The sequence below is a fragment of the Scyliorhinus canicula genome, chromosome 1, assembly GCF_902713615.1.
Source record: "Scyliorhinus canicula chromosome 1, sScyCan1.1, whole genome shotgun sequence".
Taxonomy (NCBI): domain Eukaryota; kingdom Metazoa; phylum Chordata; class Chondrichthyes; order Carcharhiniformes; family Scyliorhinidae; genus Scyliorhinus; species Scyliorhinus canicula.
Genome location: NC_052146.1, coordinates 41645205 through 41671105, shown reverse-complemented (window position 1 = coordinate 41671105; position 25901 = coordinate 41645205). Strand labels below are relative to the sequence as shown.

At 43.8% G+C, this 25901-nt stretch overlaps 1 protein-coding gene across 14 annotated transcripts in view; it reads left to right on the top strand.

Annotated features, from left to right (window-relative positions):
- LOC119961852 (lysine-specific demethylase 2B) overlaps positions 1-25901 on the top strand; it is a 290442-nt gene that overhangs the window by 25932 nt on the left and 238609 nt on the right. For all 14 annotated transcript variants that reach the window (XM_038789282.1, XM_038789334.1, XM_038789320.1 and 11 more), the window contains exons 3-4: positions 542-620; positions 2697-2743. In XM_038789282.1, the coding sequence (XP_038645210.1) occupies positions 542-620; positions 2697-2743 (126 nt within the window). The remainder of the gene's footprint in view (positions 1-541; positions 621-2696; positions 2744-25901) is intronic.

Genomic DNA, 25901 nt, shown 5'->3' with positions numbered 1-25901 from the left:
TTATTTATTAAAAAAAAATACGGCTATATGTGAGAAAGGATAACCGTAATGTTATGTATGTAGCTGTGTGGATTGTAAATACTCTTAACCTAGCCACAAAATAAAATAACTATACGTAAACTTGCTGATATCGTTTATTTTCTTTTATAATTTGCATGTTGCTATTATGTGAACGGTCTGTATTTGCAACAATTCGTCCAACAGGGATTTGGCCAGCATTACATGCCGGGGGTGGGAGCGGGAGAGCGAATCAAAGCGACTGCCAATTTTAAAAAAAATAAACAAGTGGCCGTCAACCCAGGTTCAGTGGAGACGTTGTTAAACGGAGGCTGTATTGAGTTCTATGGATTCGTATGAAGAGCCACTTGATCTTAATAACTCGATTTGCATTTGCGATGTGAAAATGTAAAATAAAGAGTCCTGGGCAAATCCCTGTTCAAGCTAACACGGTGCCTATCGCTTTTTGATAAACTATATATATTGTTAGGTTGACTTTTCTCGTTTCTCTCCTAAAGTTAAGTTTTACTGTATGTTGCAACAGATTTTACCCTTGAATATGTGCAGAGAGAGACTATCCAGGTCCCCATTATCTTCAGGGACAAAGATGGTCTAGGAATCAAGTAAGTTTTCTAATACGTTTAGATTACATTTATTTAGTCATGTTTCCAAACATTTATAGCACATGCTATCAATATGTTATGTGTGAGACACGTAAATTTACCCCCCCCCCCCCCCCCCCCCCAAATGCCTTTTATTCGTGACCTGAAATGGCTTTATTCGTGCAGCGCTCGCGTGAGATATTAACAGGATCGTAGAAAACTTTCCCTCACCCCAAATCGTTATCTCCCTCCTTTTTATGCCTGGCATAAGAAGCAGTTGCTGTTGGAAACTGACCCTAAAAGCAAGATTAGGTATTTATCACCCCACATTCCCGGTTAAGTAATTGGATGAAGCACCAGATTTCCGCCAGCAAGCACACCGCATTGAAGGAATATCCAACCGTGATGCGGCAATTCTTCCGTGAAGCTTGGCAATTTGAATCTCCAGTTGCGTATCTTTCCGAGTTAGACGCTCTTTCAGCCCCCACAGATATCTCATTAACCCTTTTCCCGATCAGCCACACTGAAGAATGCCAAAGGAGATTTAGATACGGGAACTTTTTCACGCCTGTTTATTTTTTCACCGGAGCCAGCACTTGTAAAAGTTAACTACTGTTCAGCATTTTCATCGGAGAAAACTGCACCGAGTAGCCCGCCAGCCAGCTCCCCCCGCCCCCCGGGCAACGGAGACATATGAATGTGGGGCTTCCCTAATGGGATGAGAACGTGATTCTGGAGAGGGAGAGGTAACACGTACTTTCTCATCCCGTAACACACCTAAATCATGATCCCAGCAGCCTCCAAGATCCATGTGATCTGTCTATTCGAGGCCTTGCGGGCGTAGCACTGGCCACGATTTGTCTTTACACAAACAGTATGCTCGAATCGCATTCTGCTTTATGAAAAAATGAAATAGGTATATTGCAAATTTCTGTGCAGGTGACCAATAATTGTAATGCGGGGGGGGTGAGAACGAGACAAACTTTACATCCTGTTCGACTTCCGTGGCCTTACATTTGGTTTGGGGTGAAAGATCGTGTCAAATGCAGTGTTGCTAAGCAAGTACCACCTCCACAAGCATTCTGGTCTGCCCGACGAGATAGTCCTTGAAAGACAGTAGTTACAGCAAGTGGGGTGGGTGTGGGGACATGACATATTAAACACGGGCTTCAAACACCGGATGCAGCAAAATGTAGTTATTGATCCCACCTACCATGGAGGGTTATTGATGGGAATGGTAACGGGTAGAGAGAATCCGCGGCTGTCCTATTAAGTTTCCACACAATGATATGGTGAGCTCTGCATTCCAAAGGTGTATTTTTAAATCGAGAAATCTGTCACAAATATACGGCAGTCAATTTTCTGTGGCCGGCGGATGATGCACGCTAAATGAGTGTATTGGCTGACTTCGGAGATTTATTTTGATTGTACATATTGTCCAAGGGGAGTTTGCAAAGTACTGACACCTTTATGCCGGAATATGGCCCGATCAAATTGGAACATGAATTTGATACGGACCCGACCCCCCCCCCCCCCCCCCCAATCCCCCAGCCCAAGTTTAATATACATTTTGGATTTTGGTATTGAATGTTAGTACAAAGTGGAAAGATCGTATTTCATTACACATGCCCCTCACCTAACGGCAGACAGCTCTGTAAGGAATACGATTTATTGTGTTTATTTGACGCTTGAATTCACGTATCTATGTTGATAACAGCGCTACCAGATCAGCGAGTGTGCTTAGGGAGGTGGGATGGTGCACGGGCTGTTAAATCCTCAGATCGATTATGCAGCCTTTTGGTTCTTTGGAGCCCAGAGTTAAATCTCAGGTTCGAGTTGGAAACGTCCGATTGGACAAAACCAGCGCCCATCAATCAGTGCAGCGTGAAATTGTAAACCAATGCACAACTAAGCTGAAAATACAGCCCGATATCCTATTCTGTAAATATGCAGGACAGTAAGATATTGCTGTAATTATAATGGTGAAATATTGGGACTATTCCTTATTTTTCAGTTGGTGATTTCATGTTTCAAAACTTTTTCTTCATAACAAAAAAATGTGAGGCTAAATATTTAATTTCTTGTCTTCTAATACAGAACACCAGAAAGCGATTTCAGTGTCAGGGATGTAAAACTGTTTGTTGGTAAGTGACATTTGCAATATACAGGATGGAATTATTTTGTTGCCATGCAACATCTTGGCTTTAAGTATGCAGAACTGAATGCAATTTATCGTCATAAGTGAGATCAATTATATTAATTTTAAATGCATAAAAGTGCTTTGTCTGTAGGTACTCTACCCCAGGATTGTGCGTTTGACAAATGAAATCACCTTGAGCATTGTGCATGGAGCAAGACAGTGAAAGATGCATATTCAAGGTTATCATTGGGAATATGGTTCTAAAATATTATCTTTGTACTATTCATGGTTTTTGTCTCTGATGAGTTAAACACATTTAAATTTGTAATTTCATGCTTTTAAATGGAGGTTTAGTAATTATAAAGATGCTGCTGATTCTTCAGTAGAAATATCAACATCATCTTGTCTTGATCAGTCCCTTAAGTTTTGCACGCTCCTGAAATATTGATCTGTGTTTTATGCTTCCAGATTATTTCTAATGTATATAAATCTTGCTATATTTTGTGGCCATGCAGATTGTTTTTTTGAGTGTGTATTGGCACAGCAAAAGGAACAGGAGAACACCCCTTGAGTCTATCCTGCCATTCAGTTCGACCTTCGTGGCTTGTCTATGCTTCAACTCCATTTTCCCAGCTTTATTCCGTATCCCTTGATACCCTTATCTAAGTACAATTGTCTAAGCATTCACAGTCAATTCACTGTCCTTCGTGGGCAAAGGTTTCACTCCATTGTCACCTAGTTTTAATTTTAAGACTACTTCTGTTTGTTGCAGTTTCCCACACTAGAGGAAATAGTTTCTTTGTATCTGCTTTAATGGCTCCCTTGATGATGCTAAATGTCTTCATTACATCAATCTTCTAAAGTCTAAGAAATACAAGCCAAAGGTAATAATAATCTTTATCAGTGTCACAAGTAGGCTTACATTAATGCTGCAAGGAAGGTACTGTGAAAATCCCCTATTCGCCACACTCCGGCACCTGTTCAGGTACACCGAGGGAGAATTCGGGATGTCGAATTCATCTAATAAGTATGTTTTTCGGGACTTGTGGGAGGAAACTGCAGCGCCCGTAGTAAACCCACGCAGACAGGGGAGAACGTGCAGACTCCGTACAGACAGTGACCCAAGCCAGGAATCGAACCCGGGTCCCTGGCGCTGTGAAGCAACAATGCTAACTACTGTGCCGCCCATGTAGTAATGTAACATGTTCTGATAAGTAAGTACTGCAACATGTCCTGATAAGTAAGGTAATGCAACATGTTCCGATAAGTAAGCCCTGGTTCACTTCTGGTTAATCTGCACTGTACCCCTTCCACCACTTCCAAGGCTAGTATATGTACCCAAAACTGAATGCAGTATGCCTGATGGGGTCTAACAAGGCACTGTACAGTTGAAATGGAATGAAAATCGCTTATTGTCACGAGTAGGCTTCAATGAAGTTACTGTGAAAAGCCCCTAGTCGCCACATTCCGGCGCCTGTCCGGGGAGGCTGGTTGAAGCACCATTTTTTCATTTTTGTATGACAGCACCTTGAGATAAAGCCCAACATTCCATTTGATTTCTTTTCTGTGCCTGTGCCCTGGCTTTTAGAAACTGGAGACATAACTCTGGAGTTGGGTTTTGGTCCAACTTGCGAATGAGCTAAAGCCAAGGAATGTGACAGTCCCATCATCCCATTTTCCCCCTTTCCAACTCTTGGGTTTGGCATTATGCAGTGTATTGCTACCATGTGGTATGCAGCTGAATGGGCTGCCTGTGCATTTCTAAAGTCACCGAAAATTATTTTTCATGCTCAAGTGCTGATAACATTAAAAACAGTAGCTGTAAAAATGCAAACACATATATTAAGCCCTCTTAGTGGGCACATTGTGACAGGCATTCCACAATGTAACTGCTGGTCTTAAAACGAAGATGCAGTATCATTGCATCTTTAAGTAAACTGCATTTCAAAATGTTGCATATCAGTCTAGAATGAATCTACATATGATAACTGGAAAGGTTAGAAACAAAATGAAAACTGGATTAAAGTCTTCTAATCTAATCAGAATGCTTAAGTAGTAATGCTACTTAGCTTGTAAATGCTGGCTTGTGGATGTGTAATTTAGCCATTTTATCAATTCAACTGGATTTGGTTGCTTATGTTTTTCGTTTTGTTAAAATATTTTTATTCAGAACACTTTTTTTCAATTATAATAAACAGTATAGTCCAGCAAATGTATACAACATTTATAAAAACAGCTCCACCTAATCCTGAACCCCCTCCACCCCAATCTCCTGCCCCCCGCAATCGCTGATGATAACCAGATCCTTAAAGAAGTTAATGAACGGCATCCACCTCGAGTAAAGCCGCTCCTCGATGCCCAAATTACGTATTTAATTTTTTCCAAATGCAGCAATTACGAAAAATTCCCTAGCCATGCGGACGCCTTGGGTGGTGCTGATGTCCTCCATCTGAGCAATACTCCTCATTGGGCTATTAGAGAGGCAAAGGCCAAATGGGGTTGCATGGTAGCACATTGGTTAGCACAGTTGCTTCACAGCTCCAGGGTCCCAGGTTCGATTCCTGGCTTCGGTCACTCTGTGCGGAGTCTGCACATTCTCCCCGTGTCTGCATGGGTTTTCTCCAGGTGCTCTGGTTTCCTCCCACAAGTCCCAAAAGTTGTGCAGGTTAGGTGGATTGGCCATGCTAAATTGCCCTTGGTGTCCAAAAAAGGCTAGATAGGGTTACGGGGATAGGGTGGAGGTTTGGGTATAGGGTGGAGGTATGGGCTTGGGTAGGGTGCTTTTTCCAAGGGCCTGTGCAGACTCGATGGGCTAAATGGCCTCCTTCTGCACTGTAAATTCCATGATTCTATGACATCGGCCTTCTCCCAAAATCTCGTACATTGTTTCAAAGAAGGAAACCCAGAACTTATTTAAAAATAAATTTAGAGTACCCAATTCATTTTTTCCAATTAACGGACAATTTAGTGTGGCCAACCCATCTACCCTGCACATCTTTGGGTTGTAGGGGTGAAACCCACGCAAACACGGGGAGATCAAAACATTTGAGAATGGTTCACCAGTCCTCTTGACCAACACTCACATCTATCCTCTACACCCGGGAAGAACCCACTCATACGTGCCCTGGTCAGGTGCACCATTTGTGAAGCCTTCTCCATTGCCACCATCTGCCCATATATGTCTGATATGTTCCCTTTCCCTGTCTCGTCAAGAGACAACACCTTGTCCATAAGTGAAGGCGCCGTCAACTCAGGAAATGAAGAGACCGCCTTACAAGGTTTTGCACCTGCAAATACCTAAAATCATTCCGTCTCGGGAGTTGAAACTTCTCCACGTGACTCCTCCAGCTCAGCAAACCTACACTCAACGAACAAATCCCTAAACTTCTCAATCCCTTTCCCCCTTCTGTCAAGTTCCCACAGATCGGTGCCAGCAGCGACATGGACCCTATTTTGAATTCATTCCATATCCTTAAAGAGGCTATTACCACTGGCCGAAGAGAACAGAAGAGGAGTGCCCTCAAACGCAAACCTATACAAGAGCCTCCTCCATTGGCCACCATTCCGACTCCCTGAACCACCCCCACACTTTCTCAACATTTGCTGCCCAGTAATAGTACATCAGAGTAGGTAGCGCCAACCCGTAACTCAATCCATTGGTACGGACACTCGCAATGGGTGCCCTTATCAAAATCGTAATCCACAAAATGAATTTATGCACAAAGCCAAATTGCCCCAATACCTCAAGTACCCCCACTCCACTCGGTTGAATGCTTTTTCAGCGTCCATGAAGATGATTACCTCTGGATCGACCCTGGAGGAGGGCAACAGCACCACGTTCAACAGTCTCCTAATGCTGGCAGACAGCTGCCTGCCCCTAACAAAACCCGTCTGATCCTCAGAAATTGCACCCGATAGGCACCTCTCCAAACGGGTTGCTAGCATCTTAGTCAGCAACTTTACATTTGCATTCAACAGCGAGGTGGGCCCATATGACCCACACGCCTTATAATCTTGTTGTTTTTCAAGATCGGGGAGATCGATGCCAGTGCAGAGTGGCCGGTAACATCTAGGTGTGGTCGCAACACAGTCGCAAACCATTTTTAAAACTCCGCAGGGAGTCCATCCAGGCCTGGTCCCTTCCCCGATTGCGTTGAACAAATACATTTCATAATTTCCTGCAACCCAAGCTGCACCCCAGCTCATGCCTTCTTGAATACAAGGTTCAGACTTGTATAGCCCCCAGTAAAAGTCTCAAACACCCGTTGAACTTCTCCAGCGCATAAACCAACCCTTCCCCTGAGTCCTTAACTTGGACATCTCCCACAAGGTCGCCAATCCTCTCAACTGGTGAGCTAATAAATGGCTAGCCTTCTCCCCATGCTCATAAAATGTCCCTCTTGAACAACAAAGTTGGCTCAGTGCCGTCCCCGTCGACACTAACTCAAACTCCATCCATAGCTTCTTCCTCTCTGCTAACAGCTCCGTCATTGGGATAGCAGAGTATTGACGGTTCACCTCGAGGATGGAATCCACCAACCACGGCCTCTCCACCTTACCAGACTTATCTCTATGGGCCTTAAATTAAATGATATGCCCCTTCGCACCCCGATAATTGCCTTCAGTGTTTCCCAAAACGTGGCAGATGAAACCTCATTCTTAATAAATTCCACATACTTTTGAGTTGCAGGAACTATCCTCTCATAAAACCCTCATCTGCAAGCAGCCCCATGTCCAACCTCCACAGGGGTCTCTAAAAGCGGCCTCTTTCCAACCACATATCCGCATAGTGTGGGGTGTGATCTAATATTACTATCGCTGAGTACCCTGCCCCAAAAAATCTAAAAACTCAACTCAATAAAAACATTTAAAAAAAAGATGGACAACGCCACCAACCTTAAACCAGTACAACATCAAAGAACCCTTCATTGTCAGCAATCTCCCGAGCACCAAATAGCCCATCCAACTACCAACAGCCCCTACCCCCTCCCCATCTCAAACAAATAAAACCCAACCCCCCCCTAGGCTTGTTAACTTACTGAACAAAATAAACAACCCCCCCCGGATAATCAGCCGTGGCTCTCCCCCACTACGCTCCCGTTAACTAGCATAACTGCTAGCAGGGTGGCCAGAATCAAAGTTTTTAGACCCAATGAATCAGCAAACAGCTCCCCTACCCAAACCCAACTTTAATAACAAATAATCTAAGAAGGAAAAACCCATACCAACAATTTCCACAATACAATAATAAACATGACGCCAATAATCCAGAAAAAAGACAAAGAAATAACAAAAACATACGAGAATATAAAGAAAAGCCAACACTCCGGTGTAGCCACCAATATCATTCAATCCTCCCCAAGTCCATGCTTCTTTACAAAGTCATTGTTCAGTCCTGCGCCTCCAGCCATTGCTCCACCCTGTCTAAAATTACACGAATGGGTGCCACCGGCATCTCATTTGCCTTCGTCAGTCAGATCAGCAGAGACTGCTTGTCGTCCTCCATTAGTAATTCCACCAGCCTCTTAGTAGTCCACTGAGAGAGTAATAGTGGCACAGGGGCCTCCGCCATATTCTATACTGCGACACGAGGGCCTTCCAAGTCAGACAAGGACCCTTATTCAACTTGTTCCTCATATTATAACCTCCAGACATCTCACGCCAGAGGAACCAAAACTCTCAAATTACACCACTTTTCTTTCTAAACAGCACCCATTAAATGGGCAAAAAGTGCCAAAAATCGAATCCCCAAGCAGGAGCCACTATATGTGTGACCGTTCACCTCATAGCCGCCACCAGAAGTCGTTAGTTATGGTTTTCAATGGTAATGAGATACTATCAGCAGTTAGCCCAACATTTGTCACTGGGAAAGTACTAAAATCCATTACTTTTTGGGGAAGTATTTAATTTTTAAAAAACATTTTAGCATTTAAATAAAACCAACATTGAACCCGTCAGATGCGACGTATGCACTACCTTTTAGCTGTATCAATCAACCCCAGCCTTCCGCACAAGGTTGAGGCATTCGCCCTCTGCAACACCTCCCACCACAGCCCTCCTCCCACCACAGCCCTTTCTCCAGCGCCATTCTCAACACCACCTCCCTCTTTGCCTTAACCCCCTCCAGAGACACCATGCCCTCTCCCAAAATCCTCCCATAGATCACTCAGGTAATTGACAAAAGTATTACAGCTCTTTGAGGATGTAACAAGCAGGGTGGTTAAAGGGATACTAGTAGCTGTAGAGTATTTGGATTTCCAAATAGCACTTGTTAAGGTGTCTCAAAAGGTCACCACACAAGATGGTGTTGGGGACAGCATATCAGCATGAATAGAGAATTGGCTATCTAACAGGAAACAGAGAATCAGGATAAATGGATCATTTTCAGGTTAACAAAAAAGTGGAGTGCCACATAATCAGTGCTGGGCCTTCAACTATTATCTATACTAATGACTTGGACGAAAGGATTAACTGTATTGTAGCAAAATTTGTCGACGATAGGAAAATGGGTAGGATAGCAAGTTGTCCTACTGGCTCCCTAATAATGGATCTTTGCATTTTCCCAATGACAAATGTTAGGCTAACTGTTTTCTATCTCCTTTCTGATGGTTTTCCAGTCTCCTGCAACCTTTCAGAATCTAGAATTTTGGAAAATTACATTAATGCCGCCACTATCTCTGTAGTTGTTTCTTTTAAGGCACTCGGCTGTGGGCCACTAGATCCAGGGGACGTTATGCCCTTTGGATTTCTTATTACCTTTTCTCTAATGATATTTGTTGTTTAAGGTCCTCCCTCTCGTTTGCCTCTTGACTTTTCTATTAATGTTGGAATGCTTTTTGTGTCTTCTATCAAGACGTGCAAAATACTTATTCAAAATCTTTTCCATTTCCTTCTTTCACATGATTAATTTGCACTCTCCTCTAAACCAGGGGCTTGTCTAGCACAGGGCTAAATAGCTGTTTTTTAAAGCAGACCAAGGCAGGCCAGCAGCGCGGGTTCAATTCCCGTACCAGCCTCCCCGAACAGGCGCCGGAATGTGGCGACTAGGGGCTTTTCACAGTAACTTCATTTGAAGCCTACTTGTGACAATAAGCGATTTTCATTTCATTTTTCATTTCGGGGATCAATGTTTACTTAGCTACTCTTTTTTTACTTTGAAGCTTTTGCTGTCTGTTTTTATTTTCTTTCTTGTTTTCTCTTGTACTTTAATTTCTCCCACTTTCATAATTTTTTCATGATGTGGAGATGCCGGCGTTGGACTGGGGTGAGCACAGTTAAAAGTCTTACAACACCAGGTTAAAGTCCAACATGTTCGTTTCAAACACCTAGCTTTCGGAGCACTGCTCCTTCCTCAGGTGAATGAAGAGGTATATTCCAGAAACATATATATAGACTAATTCAAAGATGCCAGACAATGCTTAGAATGCGAGGATTTGCAGGTAATTCAGTCTTTACAGATCCAGAGACAGGGGAAACTCCAGGTTAAAGAGATGTGAATTGTCTCAAGCCAGGACAGTTGGTAGGATTTCACAAGCCCAGGCCAGATGGTGGGGGATGAATGTAATGTGACATGAATCCCAGGTCCCGGTCGAGGCCGCACTCATGTGTGCGGAACTTGGCTATAAGTTTCTGCTCGGCGATTCTGCGTTGTCGCGCGTCCTGAAGGCCGCCTTGGCGAACGCTTACCTGGAGATTAGAGGCTGAATGCCCTTGACTGCTGAAGTGTTCCCCGACTGGAAGGGAACATTCCTGCCTGGTGATTGTCGCGTGATGTCCATTCATTCGTTGTCGCAGCGTCTGCATGGTCTCGCCAATGTACCATGCTTCGGGACCTCTTTAGTTTCTGAAGAATTCCCAATCTACTGACCTACCACTAATCCGTGCAGCATTGTATGCCTTTTCTTTCAATTTGATACCATCCTTGACTTTTTAGTTGGTCATCCATTGTACATGCTTCTCATAGTCTTTCCTTCACTGTAAATGAAATACATGCGAGCAGGGCTCTGTATATACCTAAGCACTGCAATCTACTTACCTAGCAGAGCATGATGGAGAACCAACTAAGAAACTGTTAAGTTTCAAGCTACCATAGATATCAGTGGGTAGGTTGGCCTTTGAAACCTCCAAATGTCGTTTCAAAAATGGGAGTTAAATTTTAGGCCAAGTATAAAATGTGAACTGCCGATATGGGTGGTTGCCATTTTAACATGTGAAAATAAAATATAGCACTGGTATTTCATGTTAAATTAATGTGGCAGGGTTTATTGAATAGATTGATTGTATGAGGATGCCTTTAACCACAATGAAAATACTTTAAACCCATAAAATTCATTGTCTGTCTTTCTCACCATCCCTCATTTTCTGAACAATCTGATGACACTGTGCACTAATAGCATCCCACAATTTGATGACAAAATCACACACATCATGTGGGGTAGTGCACATATTTCTACTTTGTGAAGGTTTTTATCGGTCAATCACTCATCCACCTATTTCATGTGCGTCAAACATGGTTCTTGAATGGCTTGTTGAAAGACCCATCCAAAGGTTGAACTGTGGACTAGACTCCCTGGTATAACTGCAATGTAAGGGCTATTTATTCATGGGCATCTCTTTATTTCATTGAACATGTCCCACATGAATAAGCTGCATTCTTTCATTGGCCAGTGAGAAACCTACTCCACAGATTATTGATCAATAACTTCACTCCATCCCAACCCATCCAACTGTTGTCACAGACAACAAACTCCTCCAGGAAATTTGCTTTTCGGCATGGTTTAATGTTTGAAAATTACCATAGGCTTTACTTTTGTTTTCTAGCCTGCATGGCCAAGTAACACTGTGAATCTTGTTCTCTCGAGAACTGCATTGAACTTTTCCAATCCTTTTGACTTTTGGTAGTCTTTAAATTATTCTGGTCCTCTGCAACACAAGATATCTTTGTTCCATAAAACAGCTACACCAATGAGCTGTTGCTCTGACATCTTTGCCAGACTCGTGGTTTGATTCGGCTCACTTAGGTGCATGCATTTCTGGTGACAATGATACTATTCTGAAGGACCCATTTGGATGAATGCTTCTTAAGATCAGGCCAGGTGGCTGGTCTCTGTTCTCAGTGGGCATTTGGCGTAGGACATCAGGTTCAGAGCAGATTCTGCCTCCTTTCAATCTTGCACCAGTTTTTTACTGACACTGAATTTCCAAACTATTGGGCAGTTGTTTGACTAGTCAGCAAGTGTTACAACTTTTTAGCTTGAAACCAGCTTCATGGGGCGGCACGGTGGTGCAGTGGTTAGCACTGCTGCATCACAGCGTTGAGGACCCGGGTTCGATCCCAGTCCTGGGTCAGTGCCCACGTGGAGTTGGCACAACCCCCACAACCCAAAGATGTTCAGGGTAGATGAATTAGCCAAGCTAAATTGTCCCTTAATTGAAAAAAAAAAAATTGGATACTTTACATTTATAATTTAAAAAAAACAGCTTCATTGGTTAAATTGGAAGATTAATTCCTCTTTGTTGTTCACTTTGTGAGGTCTGCTTTGAGTGGACATGTCTTCACCTCCAACGTATTTAGCTCAGTGGGCGAGACAGCTGGTTTGTAATGCAGAACAAGGCTAGCAGCAGGGGTTCAATTCCCGAACCGGCTTACCTGAACAGGCGCCGGAATATGGCAACTAGGGGCTTATCACAGTAACTTCATACTTGTAACAACAAAAGATTATTATTATCTTCGCAGCACAGCCCAGGCCATCAGCTTTATCCCTTGTGCCCACTTTTAGTATAAGTCAAACATGCGTTTGTGGGGCAAAAAACTGAGGCTGACTTCAAATGTGAGTAATGGCCTCCTTCTGCACTGTAAATTCTATGATTCTATAGCATGTCGTGGCTGAAAAAGAGGTCGACTTAAATGTTGAGTATACATAAAAGTAGTATTTGTAGTGCCAGAAAAATGGGATTGGTCAATATGCTGGGTTGACTAATGTGCCTGCGGTGTAGGTACCCGCACAGTGTTGTTAGGGAGGGAGTTCCAGGATTTTGCGACAGTGAAGGAATGGCGATACACTTCCAAGTCAGGGTGGTGAGTGACATGGAGGGGAACCTCCAAATGGTGGGGTTCCCAGGTGTCTGCTGCTCTTGTCCTTCTAGATGGTAGCGGTCGTGGGTTTGGAAGGTGCTGCCTAAGGATTCTTGGCGAGTTACTACAGTGCACCTTGTAGATGGTACGCATGGCTGTCACTGTTTGTCGGTAGTGGAGGGTTTGGCAGCATGGTGGCACAGTGGGTTAGCTCTGCTGCCTCACAGCGCCGAGGTCCCAGGTTTGATCCCGGCTCTGGGTCACTGTCCGTGTGGACGTTGCACATTCTCCCCGTGTTTGCGTGGGTTACGCCCCCACAACCCAAAGATGTGCAAGGTAGGTGGATTGAACACGCTAAATTGTCCCTTAATTGGAGAAAAAATGAATTGGGTACACTAAATGTATTTTTAAAAAAGGTAGTGGAGGATTTGAATGTTTGTGGAAGGGGTGCCAAACAAGCGGGCTGCTTGATGGTGTCGAGCTTCTTGAGTGTTGTTGGAGCTGCACTCATCCAGGCAAGTGGAGAGTATTCCATTACACTCTGACTTGTACCTTGTAGATGGTTGACAGGCTTTGGAGGGTCAGGAGGTGAGTTACTCGTCGTAGGAGTCTAAGCTTTGACCTGCCCTGGTAGCTGCAGCATTAATATGGCTAGTCCAGTTCAGCTTCTGGTCAATGGTAACCCCCCAGGATGTTGATTGTGGGGGATTTGGCAATGGTATTCCATTGAACGTCAAGGGATGCTGGTTAGTTCCTCTCTTGTAGGTGATAGTCATTGCTTGGCACTTGTGTGGCGCGAATGTAACCTGCCACTTGTAAGCCCAAGCCTGGATATTGTCCAGGTGTTGCTGCATTTGGTCGTGAACTGCTTTATTATTTGAGGAGTCGCGAATGGTGCTGAACATTGTGCAGTCATCTGAGAACGTCCCCACTTCTAACCTTCTGATGGAAGGGAGATCATTGATGAAGCAGCTGAAGATGTGTAGGCCTAGGTCACTACCCCGAGGAACTCCTGCAGTGATACCCTGGACCTGAGATCATTGACGTCCAATACTAATAATCCTTATTGTCACAAGTAGGCTTACATTAACACTGCAATGAAGTTATTGCGAAAAGTCCCTAGTCGCCACACTCTGGCCGGCGCCTCTTCAGGTATGCTGAGGGAGAATTCAGAATGTTCAATCCACCTAACAGCACATCTTTCAGGACTTGTGGGAGGAAACCGGAGCAAACCCATGCAGACATAGGGAGAACGTGCAGACTTCGCACAGACAGTGACCCGAGCCAGGAATTGCACCTGGGACCTTGGCACTGTGAAGCTATTGTGCCGCTGATAAGCTACCATGCCGCTGATCACCACAATCATCTTCCTTTGTGCCAGGTATGACTCCAATCAGTGGAGAGTTTTCCCCATGATTCCCATTGACTCCAGATTAGCTTGGGCTCCTTGATGTCATACTCAGTTAAATTGCTGCCTTGATGTCAAGGGCAGTCACTCTCATCTCACCTCCTTTGTCCATGTTTGAACCAAGGCTGTAATGAGATCACGAGCTAAGTGACCCTGATGAAACCCAAACTGAGCGTCCGTGAGCAAGTTATTGCTGAGTAAGTGCCACTTGATAGCACTGTTGATGTCTCCTTCCATCACCGCTGATGATGGAGAGTAGACTGATAGGGCTGTAATTGGCTGGGTTGGATCTGTCCTGAATCTTGTGTACTGGACACACCTGGGCAATTTTCTACATTGCCAGGTAGATGCCAGTGTTGCAGTTGTACTGGAACAGCTTGACTAGGGGCGCGGCAAGTTCTGGAGCACAAGTCTTCAGTACTATTGCTGTAGAATAAATACTTTTTTCAAAACAGGGTTACAAATACTCCACACAATGTTTCTTTGTCTTTGGAGAGCAATGGTTTGACTCTGCTTCATTGTTATCTAGTTTGGGCTGATGGTTGCATAATTGCAATCGTCATCTATTAAGGAGATTTTAAGATGGCAGCTGCAGACTTGAGGTGCGACAGTTCACATCTACTGAGTGTTCAAGTGTCCTTAAAGCTTACAACCATAGAAGGTTTATGATGCACAAGGTGGTCATTCAGCTTGTCTCTGCTGGCCAAAAAATAGTAAAACAAAACAGCCACTCATTTTAAGCCCACTTTCCATCACCTGGTCCTTAGCCTTGCAGGTTACAGCACTTCAGCTGCAGCTCCAGGCACCTTTTTTAAATGAGTTAAGCTTTTCAGCCTTTAAAATAATTTTAAGTGCCCAATTCTTTTTTTTTTTCAATTAGCTAGGCCAATCCACCTACCCTTCCCATCGTTTTGGTTTGTGGGGGTGAGATCCACGCAGACAGGGGGAAAATGTGCAAACTCCACACGGAGAGTGATCCGGGGCCTGGATCGAACCCGGGTCCTCGGCGCCGTGAGACCAGAGCATTTATAATTTTAACAATTTTAAACATCAGGTTTGAAAATGAAAATCGCTTATTGTCACAAGTAGGCTTCAAATGAAGTTACTGTGAAAAGCCCCTAGTCGCCACATTCCGGCGCCTGTTCAGGGAGGCTGGTACGGGAATTAAACCGTGCTGCTGGCCTGCCTTAATCTGCTTTCAAAGCCAGCGATTTAGCCCAGTGTGCTAAACCAGCCCCTGGAGCTGGTTTAGCTCAGTGGGCTAGACAGCTGGTTTGTGATGCAGAACAAGGTGTTGTTGAAAACTCACCACTATTCTTAGAATTCCCCCTATACCAAAAAGGGCTGATATTCAAAATGGTGAACAGGGATTCTCACTCCCCGACTCCGATGCAGGCTTTGGTGGGTGCTATTCAGGTCAAACTATATTTTCAAGTTATCCCTCGGTATAACCCATACCTTCACCGAAGATTTCATCTACTTACCACTTAGTAGCATCGATCCTGGGCCCCGCATTGCTAAGTAAGTAAAGTAGACTTAGGAATAACCATTGTTTCAGGTTAAATTAAGTTATTTTATTATTTTACTTTTTCTTTTAAAAGCTGCAATCACTTTACAGAAAGGTAAAAAGATCTTGCTTCTGGATCGTTCTGGTTGGTTGACGGGACCTTCAGGCCCACTTTGACAATCTATCTTCTTTAAAGTCTGGTCTTCTTTAGATGTATTCGCTGGTGAGCTCGGCTGCTGTGTCTTGTCTTTCCCATGACCGAGCTGACTAAGCTGAATATGCTTGCTTCTCTTGTTCCTTTTCTCCTTCTCTCTGAGTTCTGGTTCTGCTTCTGCTAGTTCCTGCTCTGGTCTCTGGGTTTATATTCTCTTTCTAACAGTTATTAAGTTTTTATGACCTTATTGTAAAGTAACTATTATTCCACTTTGCTTGTAAAAACTATCTTTGATCTAAAAATTCTAATACAACTAAGTATTCATTTTGACATGACCTCACCTCTCGGGTCTCTGATTACATTGTTTCCTTTGTGATGTTCAAAGTTCCTTTGTGATATTCAAAAATGCTTTGGTATCAAGAGGTGTTACTTTTAATTCCTGTCATTTCTATAGTTTTATTTTCCAATTGTGTCCCCAGCTCATAATTTTGACTTTGATTTTGTCTTTAAATTATGTTTCTTGTAGACAGGTTGTCTCCAATTTGTCTTTAATTTACCTGATATCGGCAGAACTTCAAACTTAGAATTGTCAGCAAATTCAACTGAACCTCATCCTTTCCTTTCCAGCTGTTTACTAAAATAGTTAATTTCAATGAAGGTGTGAAACATTGCTTTTAGCTGTATTCTAAAAATTAACTTGGTTATAACTTGAAAGGTTTACATTTATCACCTAACTCAAGTGAAACTCTCATCCATGCTTTTCCAGATGCTTACTAAGAATTGTCCAAAATTCTATGATTAACCTAGGACAAAAGTTCGGCGCAACATCGTGGGCTGAAGGGCCTGTTCTGTGCTGTATTTCTCTATCTATCTATCTATCTATCTATCTATCTACCTATAGTTTCAATGAAGGTGTGAGCCATTGTTTTTAGCTTCATTAAAAAATCCTGTGTGTTTGCTAAGCCTGCTTGGGAGAAAGAATCTGCATTTTATAATCCTACTCTTTGCAGCTGCTGTTAACCCTTTTTGGGATCTTTTCCTGTATCCTCTCATGTTTCTCTCAGACCAGATATTGCCAGACTTCCATGTTTCAAATGACACATCTTTCCATATTTTCAATTACAAATGCCAGCAGCATGGGTTCAATTCCCGTACCAGCTTACCCGAACAGGCGCCGGAATGTGGCGACTAGGGGCTTTTCACAGTAACTTCATACTTCTGGCAATAAAAGGTCTCAACAAGGACAAAACAATGATATAAACCCCCCCCCCCCCATTTTAATTCGTCTACCTTTGTTTTGTTTTGTCTTTTTTCTTGTCAGACGTGTTCTGACAGCCCAGTGATATTTATGTATGCCTGTACTGACAATCCCTGTTTTGTTCCAAAACTTTAATTTGTGCAGGACGCCACCAATTTTGAAAAGAGTAAAATAATGCAAAAGTGAAGATTAGGGAATGGTAACCTGAGATTGTAAAGGCTTGGATTATATGAGGAAGGAAAGAGAATTTAAGACTTTTAAAAAAGCATTTTAAGAATTGTTAATGAGACAAAATATATTCTTAATAAAACTTGCATTTGTAAGAGTTAAGAATCTTGAGATTGCACACCAAGTTTGAACTCCTCACAGTGAGGGTATGGGAGAACAGTCTGTCAGATTGCATATTAAAACTAAAAAGGAAAAAGGGAAAGTGACCACTGTAGATAGTCAGCAAAACATAATTAGCAATCGCAAAGAAGAGACTAATTGATTTTAATTTTGAAACAAACTGTGACAGCTGAAATTCCTTTGAGATCACAGACCGTCACAGGAACCAATTAATAGCAGGTCAGGTAATTAACTTCAGTCACCTGGGACGAAGTGTTGAAAACATTGTCTCTGGGTTTACATTCCGAGAGCAAGTGGAAAGTATTTTGATGGAATCGAACCACTTTGGTGCTTCCTCCATTTATTAGAATTTCATGAAACCAGGATTTAAAATTTTCCCTGAGCTATTAAATCTGTACTGAATTATTTTGTAATTTTGAGTGATTGAGATTTGAAAGTTGTCTTGTTGGTGCATGCACACTTAATTATTGTACAAAGCCTCACGGTAGCATGGTGGTTAGCATCAATGCTTCACAGCTCCAGGGTCCCAGGTTCGATTCCCGGTTGGGTCACTGTCTGTGTGGAGTCTGCACGTCCTCCCCGTGTGTGCGTGGGTTTCCTCCGGGTGCTCCGGTTTCCTCCCACAGTCCAAAGATGTGCGGGTTAGGTGGATTGGCCATGCTAAATTGCCCGTAGTGTAAGGTTAATGGGGGGATTGTTGGGTTACGGGTATACGGGTTACGTGGGTTAAGTGGGGTGAGCATTGCTCGGCACAACATCGAGGGCCGAAGGGCCTGTTCTGTGCTGTACTGTTCTATGTTCTAAAGCGATCTTGTGTTTAACTAAAAAGTTACTTTGGAGGAATGGAGAATTCAGATTTGTTTAGTATCGAAGAATTTTGTATTTAAAATAAACTTGCACAGAGATGACCTCATTGTATAGGGCATGTAAGGAGCAAGGTTGGAGGGGATTGAAAGTCAGTTCCCTTATGATCAACGACTAAAATAATGCAAAGTCACACCCATGTCTGTGACCTTGTTGCTGCAGCCAGCAGTTTTGACTTTGGTAGCTATGTTATAATGTAATTGGCGGTGGTTTTGCTTGCACTAGAGGAGCGGAAAACACTTTCAGTTGTTGGAGAAAGCAGTTAATGTCAATGGCTTCTGGTACCCGCACGGGTAAGCACCTTTTCTGCTTCCTGGCCCGTACAGAACTCTTAAGTCATGAGGGAAAGTCCGCTGGTAGAAAATGAAAATTGCAAGTTTGCACGTGTTAAGTTGTTTTGTGTTGTTGCCCTTGCTGTGGACTCGACAGTGCTAGCAGTCTTGGCTTAATAAAGAGTTCTTGTAACGTGAAGTTAAAATCGAAGATTTGATTGCAACTTAGTGGGGTGGGACGGAGCTCCATTAAAGCTGAAATGAGTCGTCTTAAACTTGGAAAAATCATCAGCTGAATTTCCGTGCAAAATAATTGGTCAGTGATATCCCTGTTTTTAATAATAAATCAGAACATATATCTGTCCTTTCTTTTGCAAATGCAAATGACAAAAAGTAAACTCTGACCATTCGTGAATTATGTGTGTGCCAAAGCTTGTCTGATGAAAACCCCCTTTCAACTCAAATTTTTCATGGGCAGCAAAGGGTGTTTTTCTTCGAGTGTACTTGAAAGAGCAACGGGTGAGTTATATTTTGCAACAAAAGATGAAATAGGACATATTTTCCATTACTAATTTTGTATCACATTTAGGAGTGGTATGATGATGTGCTTGTTTTGGTATTAGACCAGCAAGCTGGTGATGATGGGTTCAAACCCCATAATGACAATTTGTGAAGTCATTGGGGAAATTCTGAATTCAATAATTTTGGTACTTTGTGGGCTAGCGACAGAAAAAAATGGCAGGAAAGGTGCTAGATTGTCATTTTTAAAGGCGAGGTTGGTTCATTATGCCAACCCTACCCAGCCTGGCTCACTCATGACTGCAGTTCATTCATTTCATTTTCAGTGTCACATTACGTGGGGCAGCACGGTAGCATAGTGGTTAGCAAAGTTGCTTCGCAGCTCCAGAGTCCCAGGTTCGATTCCCGGCTTGGGTCACTGTCTGTGCGGAGTCTGCACGTTCTCCCCATGTCTGCATGGGTTTCCTCCGGGTGCTCCGGTTTCCTCCCACAGACCAAAGATGTGTAGGTTAGGTGGATTGGCCATGATTAATTGCCCTTAGCTAAGGTGGATTTACTGGGATAGGGTGGAGGTGTGGGCTTAAGTGGGGTGCTCTTTCCAAGACCAGTGCAGACTCGATGGGCCGAATGGCCTCCTGCACTGGAAATTCTATGATTAAGTGGTTGACTGTTAAATACCCTTTGTGGTCACTCAGCCAGGGCAAGTAGGGGATGGACAGTAAATCCACCTTTGCTCATGTCCTGAGAATAAAAACATAAATAGATCCTGTTTTGAGCCCAAGAGTCGCAGTATTAGAGACGGAGCGGGGTTTTCCCCCGGGGATATCCGGCCAATTCCGCCCATGATATGCGAGCCTTTGCAATGTGATCTGGGGAAACCCACTTGGGGGGGGGGGCGGTGCTTGGGGCGGACGTTGCCATGGTGAGCGAGCGCGTGCGTCGGTGGGTGGGACTAAAGCCCCCGCCCCCCAGAAGCTGCGGCTGGAGATGATGTCATGCAGAACACCTAAAGTACAAGGCCACAGAGGGCAGTGGAGGCCGGGACATTGAGTGTCTTTAAGACAGAAATTGATAAATTCTTGATTTCTCGAGGAATTAAGGGCTATGGGGAGAGAGCGGGTAAATGGAGTTGAAATCAACCATGATTGAATGGTGGAGTGGACTCGATGGGCCGAATGGCCTTACTTCCACTCCTATGTCTTATGGTCTTATGGTCTTATTAGTTCCAGCTGAGGAGTACCCCATTTATAACAGTTAATTTGCTCCTTGAATTGTCTAACAATCCTGGCAATATTTAGAGGAGGGTGATGTGAATTGGTTCTGTGTGGTACACCATTGTAGCTTTGCATTGTACTGCTTGTTCCAAAGAGCAGCAGCTATTGAACCCAGTCTAAGATTATTTTAGTGTTTCAAAAAATCAGCAAGAGATAAAACTGGAACCATGAGGACCTGAAAGTGAGCACAGTGTCAGAGTCAGCTGGGCAGGTTGAAGACAGCTGGTATGCCTGTGGGAAATTAAAAACATAAAAAACAGTTTATGTGGGAAGGGGGGGGGGGGGAATACAAATTATGAACAACAGCAATAAGGGCTGAAAGGAAAGTGGGACGCGGCTACAGCAGGAAACTCCGACAGAAACCCAGGCGCATTAGAAACAGTGAAGCAGAGAACATGATGTGAAGACAGAAAGCATCTGCAGTGATGTTGGAAGAGAGACCTGCGTTGAAATCAAGGAAGCCAGCCTGAACAGGTATCCCGCACAAAACTATCTAGTGGTATTGGAAGAAAGGCCTGCGGTGGAAGCAAAGAAGCCAGCCTGAACAGGTATCCCGCACAAAACTATCAGGCAAAGAAAGGCAAAAAGACGGACAGGAAAGCGATATGTAAGACCAGGGAAAGCATGAAGGAAGCTAAATCAGGTGGGGAGGGGGTGATGGGGCAGGAGAAATGGAGAAAGCAAGTGGAAGAAAAGAGAATGAGAGATACAGAAGTAAAAGAAGGGAGGGAGGAAAACCAAAATAAACAAGATTATTTTTGTGCAGACTTGCCATTACTGCTCTGTGTAGTCAGAAGGTAATTTGAAGCTGAAAGTTTTCACATGTGATATGATACAGATACGGGCCATTTGACTCAACCATTCTGTCGGTATACCATCTGTGCATCCAAATAGTTCTATTCACTATTATCTACCCGATTTCCATATCCATTATCTGTTTTCCTTGTACTGCCTATCCACCCTACTGTTGAACATTAAAATGGTTTGTGTCTTGAGCACTAACCCTGGAAGTTGAGGAGGCCTCACAATTTCTGTGTGAAGATGTTTCTCATGCTCTCTCTTTGAAATCTCTTCGATTTTGTATCTGTGTCCCTTGTTCTGACCCCATTAGAATTACCAAAAGTCTATCTTGTCTCAACTTTTCTGAATATTAATTACTGCTATCATATCACTCCATGAGTCATTCCTAGAAAAATGCCTAGTATTTTCAAGTCTTTCTTCCAATTTTCTTTATACAGGTACCAGGCAGTAAGTATCCTGATTAACCTGTGTTGTACCTTCTCTGCAGGCTTAATAACATTTCTATAGTTTGGAGTCCAGTACTACACACAGCACTCCAACTGATGGCTTGTTAAGGTTTTAGAAAGGTTGTCATTACCTCTTGGCTCTTATACTTGTGACAAAACCAAGGTGGTAATTTTAATCATGTACTTCTGGTGGGAAACTGATGAGACACATTCGGCTGCCTACAATATAATAATAATCGCTTATTGTCACACATAGGCGTCAATGAAGTTACTGTGAATAGCCCCAAGTTGCCACATTCCGGCGCCTGTTCGGGGAGGCTGGTACAGGAATTGAACCCGCGCTGCTGGCATTGTTCTGCATTACAAGTCAGCTGTTTAGCCCACTGTGCTAAACCAGCCCCTCTGTGCCAAACCAGCCCCAATGTCATCTGCCCTATTTTACTTTACATTGACTTCAGGATGTAAAATGGGTGGTCAATTTAATCCCGTCAAGCTCCCACCGAGTGGGTTAGGTTAAAATAACCATGCTGGAATTCCATCAGCAATTTTTCTTAACCAAGTTCAAAACATGTTCTGACCCACCGGAACAAATATTCTATTCAAATATATTGTCAAATCGACCTACCATTATTTTCTGTGAGATTGTGAGATATGTTCGGTTATATTACCTCTCACTAAAAGATGTTCTTTGAGAGAGCTCTTAAATAAATTTGTGTTCAAACCCCACCATAACCCTCCTACATTTTTCAACCTCCTGTACACACATGATCTGAGGGCTCTGCATTCCCTCAATTCATAGAATTTACAGTGCATAATAATATTTGTTATTGTAAGTAGGCTTACATTAACACTGCAATGAAGTTACTGTGAAAATCAATGAGGCCAGTAGGCCCACCAAGTCTGCACCGGCCCTTGGAAAGAGCATTCTACTTAAGCCCACCCCTCCACCACATCTCCGTAACCCAACCTAACCTTTTGGACACTAAGTGGCAATTTATCATGGCCAATCCACCTAACCTGCACATCTTTGGATTGTGAGAGGCAACCGGAGGAAACCCACGCATACACGAGGAGGAAGTGCAAACTCCGCACAGATAGTCACCAAGGCCGGAATTGAACCTATGTCCCTGGAACTGTGAGGCAGCAGTGCTAACCACTGTGCACCATGCCTCCATCTGGCCTCTTTTGCATCCTCCACATCCTTCACCCTACCTTTGGTAGCTGTCCCTTCTGCTGTCTGGGTCTTAAGCTCTGGAATCCCCTCCTTCAACCTCCCTACCTCCTCTTAAGACATTCCTCTGTTGTGTTAGACATGCCCCAGGATGTCAAAACCAAGTGAGATTCTTCCAGGGGATCTCTCAGCAATTTTCTGCTGGGTCTGGTTGTGCTCTCACTCCAGATTTATGTTGTAACTTCGGCACATTCCAGATCATAGTAATATTAAAGTTGCTGTACAGTACGTGCTTGCTTTAAGTTGCCCCATTTTAATTAATTTCCATTTAATGTTGGTCAGTTATTGGGGTGGGGACATATGTTTACCGTTGGGTGTTCCATTATGATATTGTGCTGGGTGTGATTTTGGGTCATGTGACCCAATTGGGCACCATTTGGAATGACCTCTCCCACTCCCCTACCCTCCAGCTTTCGACTGACCCTCTCTCTCCCTCCCAAATCTATCCACCCCCTCCACCAACAAGGCGTTCGCTGGTTGGCCCTCCCTGTCCCCCAGTCCTCCCTTTCTCCACCTCTCCAACTTGCGGCTTTCCTCCACAAACCCTGCAACTTGAAACTGCTCTCATTCCGAAGCTACTCTTCCTGCCTCTCACTGCAGATCTGTCAAGCCCTTGCTTACAGCAAGGGTTCGGGAGAGGGAAGTAATGGGTGACTGAGACAGGCGAGCGGCCAGGAGGGTCAGGGAACATGATGTACAACAAGCACAATCGGCGGTGACCAGGAGGGTGGGGAACTAGAAAGATGAGGAGCCGGAGAGGTTATGTGCAGGTGATAAGTAGAGCATATTTCTTTTATATATTTTAAAATTTAGTTCAAACGTTTTAATTTTAGAATGGCATGGTGACGCAATGGTTAGCATTGCTGCCTCATGGTGCCGAGGATCCGGGTTCGATCCTGGCTCTGAGTCACTGTCTGTGTGGAGTCTGCACATTCTCCCCGTGTCTGCCTGGGTCTCACCTCCACAACCCAAAGATGTGCAGGTTAGGTGGATTGGCCACGCTAAAATTGCCCCTTAATTGGGGAATAAAATGGGCACCCTAAAAGTTATATTATTTACAAACATAATGCAGTGCGTTTCAACTTACAGGGCATAATGCTTCCATGTTCTTTTCTGCAGCGGAAGGGGTCCTGTACAGTTTTTAGATTAGTTGATATGGGAAAATCCGATTCACTTAACGTTGTTTCCGTCAATGCCTGGGTCTGCACTGGCAATTTTGTGGGCCCGATTCTGTGTAGCCACTCAGGCTTCCCTGCTCTGAGGCTGAGGATTCCTTTTCCCCACTTTTTTGTTGTTTTACGGCTGGATTACTCTCTTCCTCCGTATTCTGGCTGGCACTGTAGTTGATATTGGGGGGGGGGGCTGTTTGGGAGAATTTTGTTGTTTTTAATGCCCGTTTGATGGGGTTAAAAGGCCTAAACCAGAGTTCCTAGACGAGAGCCACTTTTAGTGCGACCGCTCAGCTCATGGCCGTGACTAGCAGTCCCATTTAACATTATTTCACCTAAAGGTCCCTTTCAGGAGCGCATCTACATTGTTAACATAGAACATACAGTGCAGCAGGAGGCCATTCGGCCCATCGAGTCTGCACCGACCCACTTTAAGCCCTCACTTCCACCCTACCCCCGTAACCCAATAACCCCTCCAACCTTTTTTGGACACTAAGGGCAATTTAGCATGGCCAATCCACCTAACCTGCACGTCTTTGGACTGTGGAAGGAAACCGGAGCACCGGGTGGAAACCCATACAGACATGGTTAGAATGTGCCGACTCCACACAGACAGTGACCCAGCGGGGAATTGAACCTGGGACCCTGGTGCTGTGAAGCCACAGTGCTAACCACTGTGCTCCCGTAAAGTGAGGACTCACTGTGTGAACACAGAATGAAAAAGTAAATTTGAATACAAAGTGTTGTTACATTCAAAATTAGCGAACAAGTAGGAAAATAGTCAAACATTTTGCAAATATTCAGTAAACCAAGTAAAGTTGTAAATTTTTTGTAATGTTAAAAATAATTTGGTACATTTGAAAGACTTTCCCTGAAACAAGTATGAGTGATTCTTTTAAGATGGTCCCTTTGGCCCGAATGCTTCTAAAAAAAATTTAGAGTACCCAATTCATTTTTTTCCAATTAAGGGGCAATTTAGCATGTTCAATCCACCTACCTTGCACATCTTTGGGTTGTGGGGGCGAAACCTACGCAGACACAGGGAGAATGTGCAAACTCCACACGGACAGTGACCCAGAGCCGGGATCGAACCTGGGATCTAGGAGCCATGCTGCCCTCGGCCCGAATGTTTTGATGAACAAATGTAACAAAGGTGTGTGTGCAGTGTGTGGCTTCTGAGTCATAAAAGTCAACAGCACAGAAAAGGTCCTTTGGCCCATCGTATCTGTGCTGGTCAATAACAATGACCTAACTATTCTAATTCCATTTTCCAGTACTTGGCTCATAGCCTTTAAGCTTCGGCATCGCAAGTGCACATCTAACTACTTTTAAAATGTTAAGAGAATCTCTGCCTCCACTACTCTTTCAGGTAGTGAGTTTCAGGCTACCACCACCCTCTTAAGGTTTTCCCTTAATCCCCTCTGGACCACCGACCCTCTAAATCCATGCCTCCTGGTCATTGTTCCCTTCACCATACTATATTTATGCCGCTCATAATATTATGCATCTCAATCATGTTCGCCCTCAGTCTCCTCTGCTCCAAGGAAAACGACCTCATCCCATCCATTCCCTCTCCATAACTAAAACTCTCCAGCCCAAGCATCTTCCTGCTAAATCACCTCTGCACCCTTTATAGCGCGATCACAAATCACCTATAATCTCCTCTGGCAGCACGGTAGCATTGTAGATAGCACAATTGCTTCACATATCTAGGGTCCCAGGTTCGATTTCGGCTTGGGTCACTGTCTGTGCGGAGTCTGCACATCCTCCCCGTGTGTGTATGGGTCACCTCCGGGTGCTCCGGTTTCCTCCCACAGTCCAAAGATGTGCAGGTTA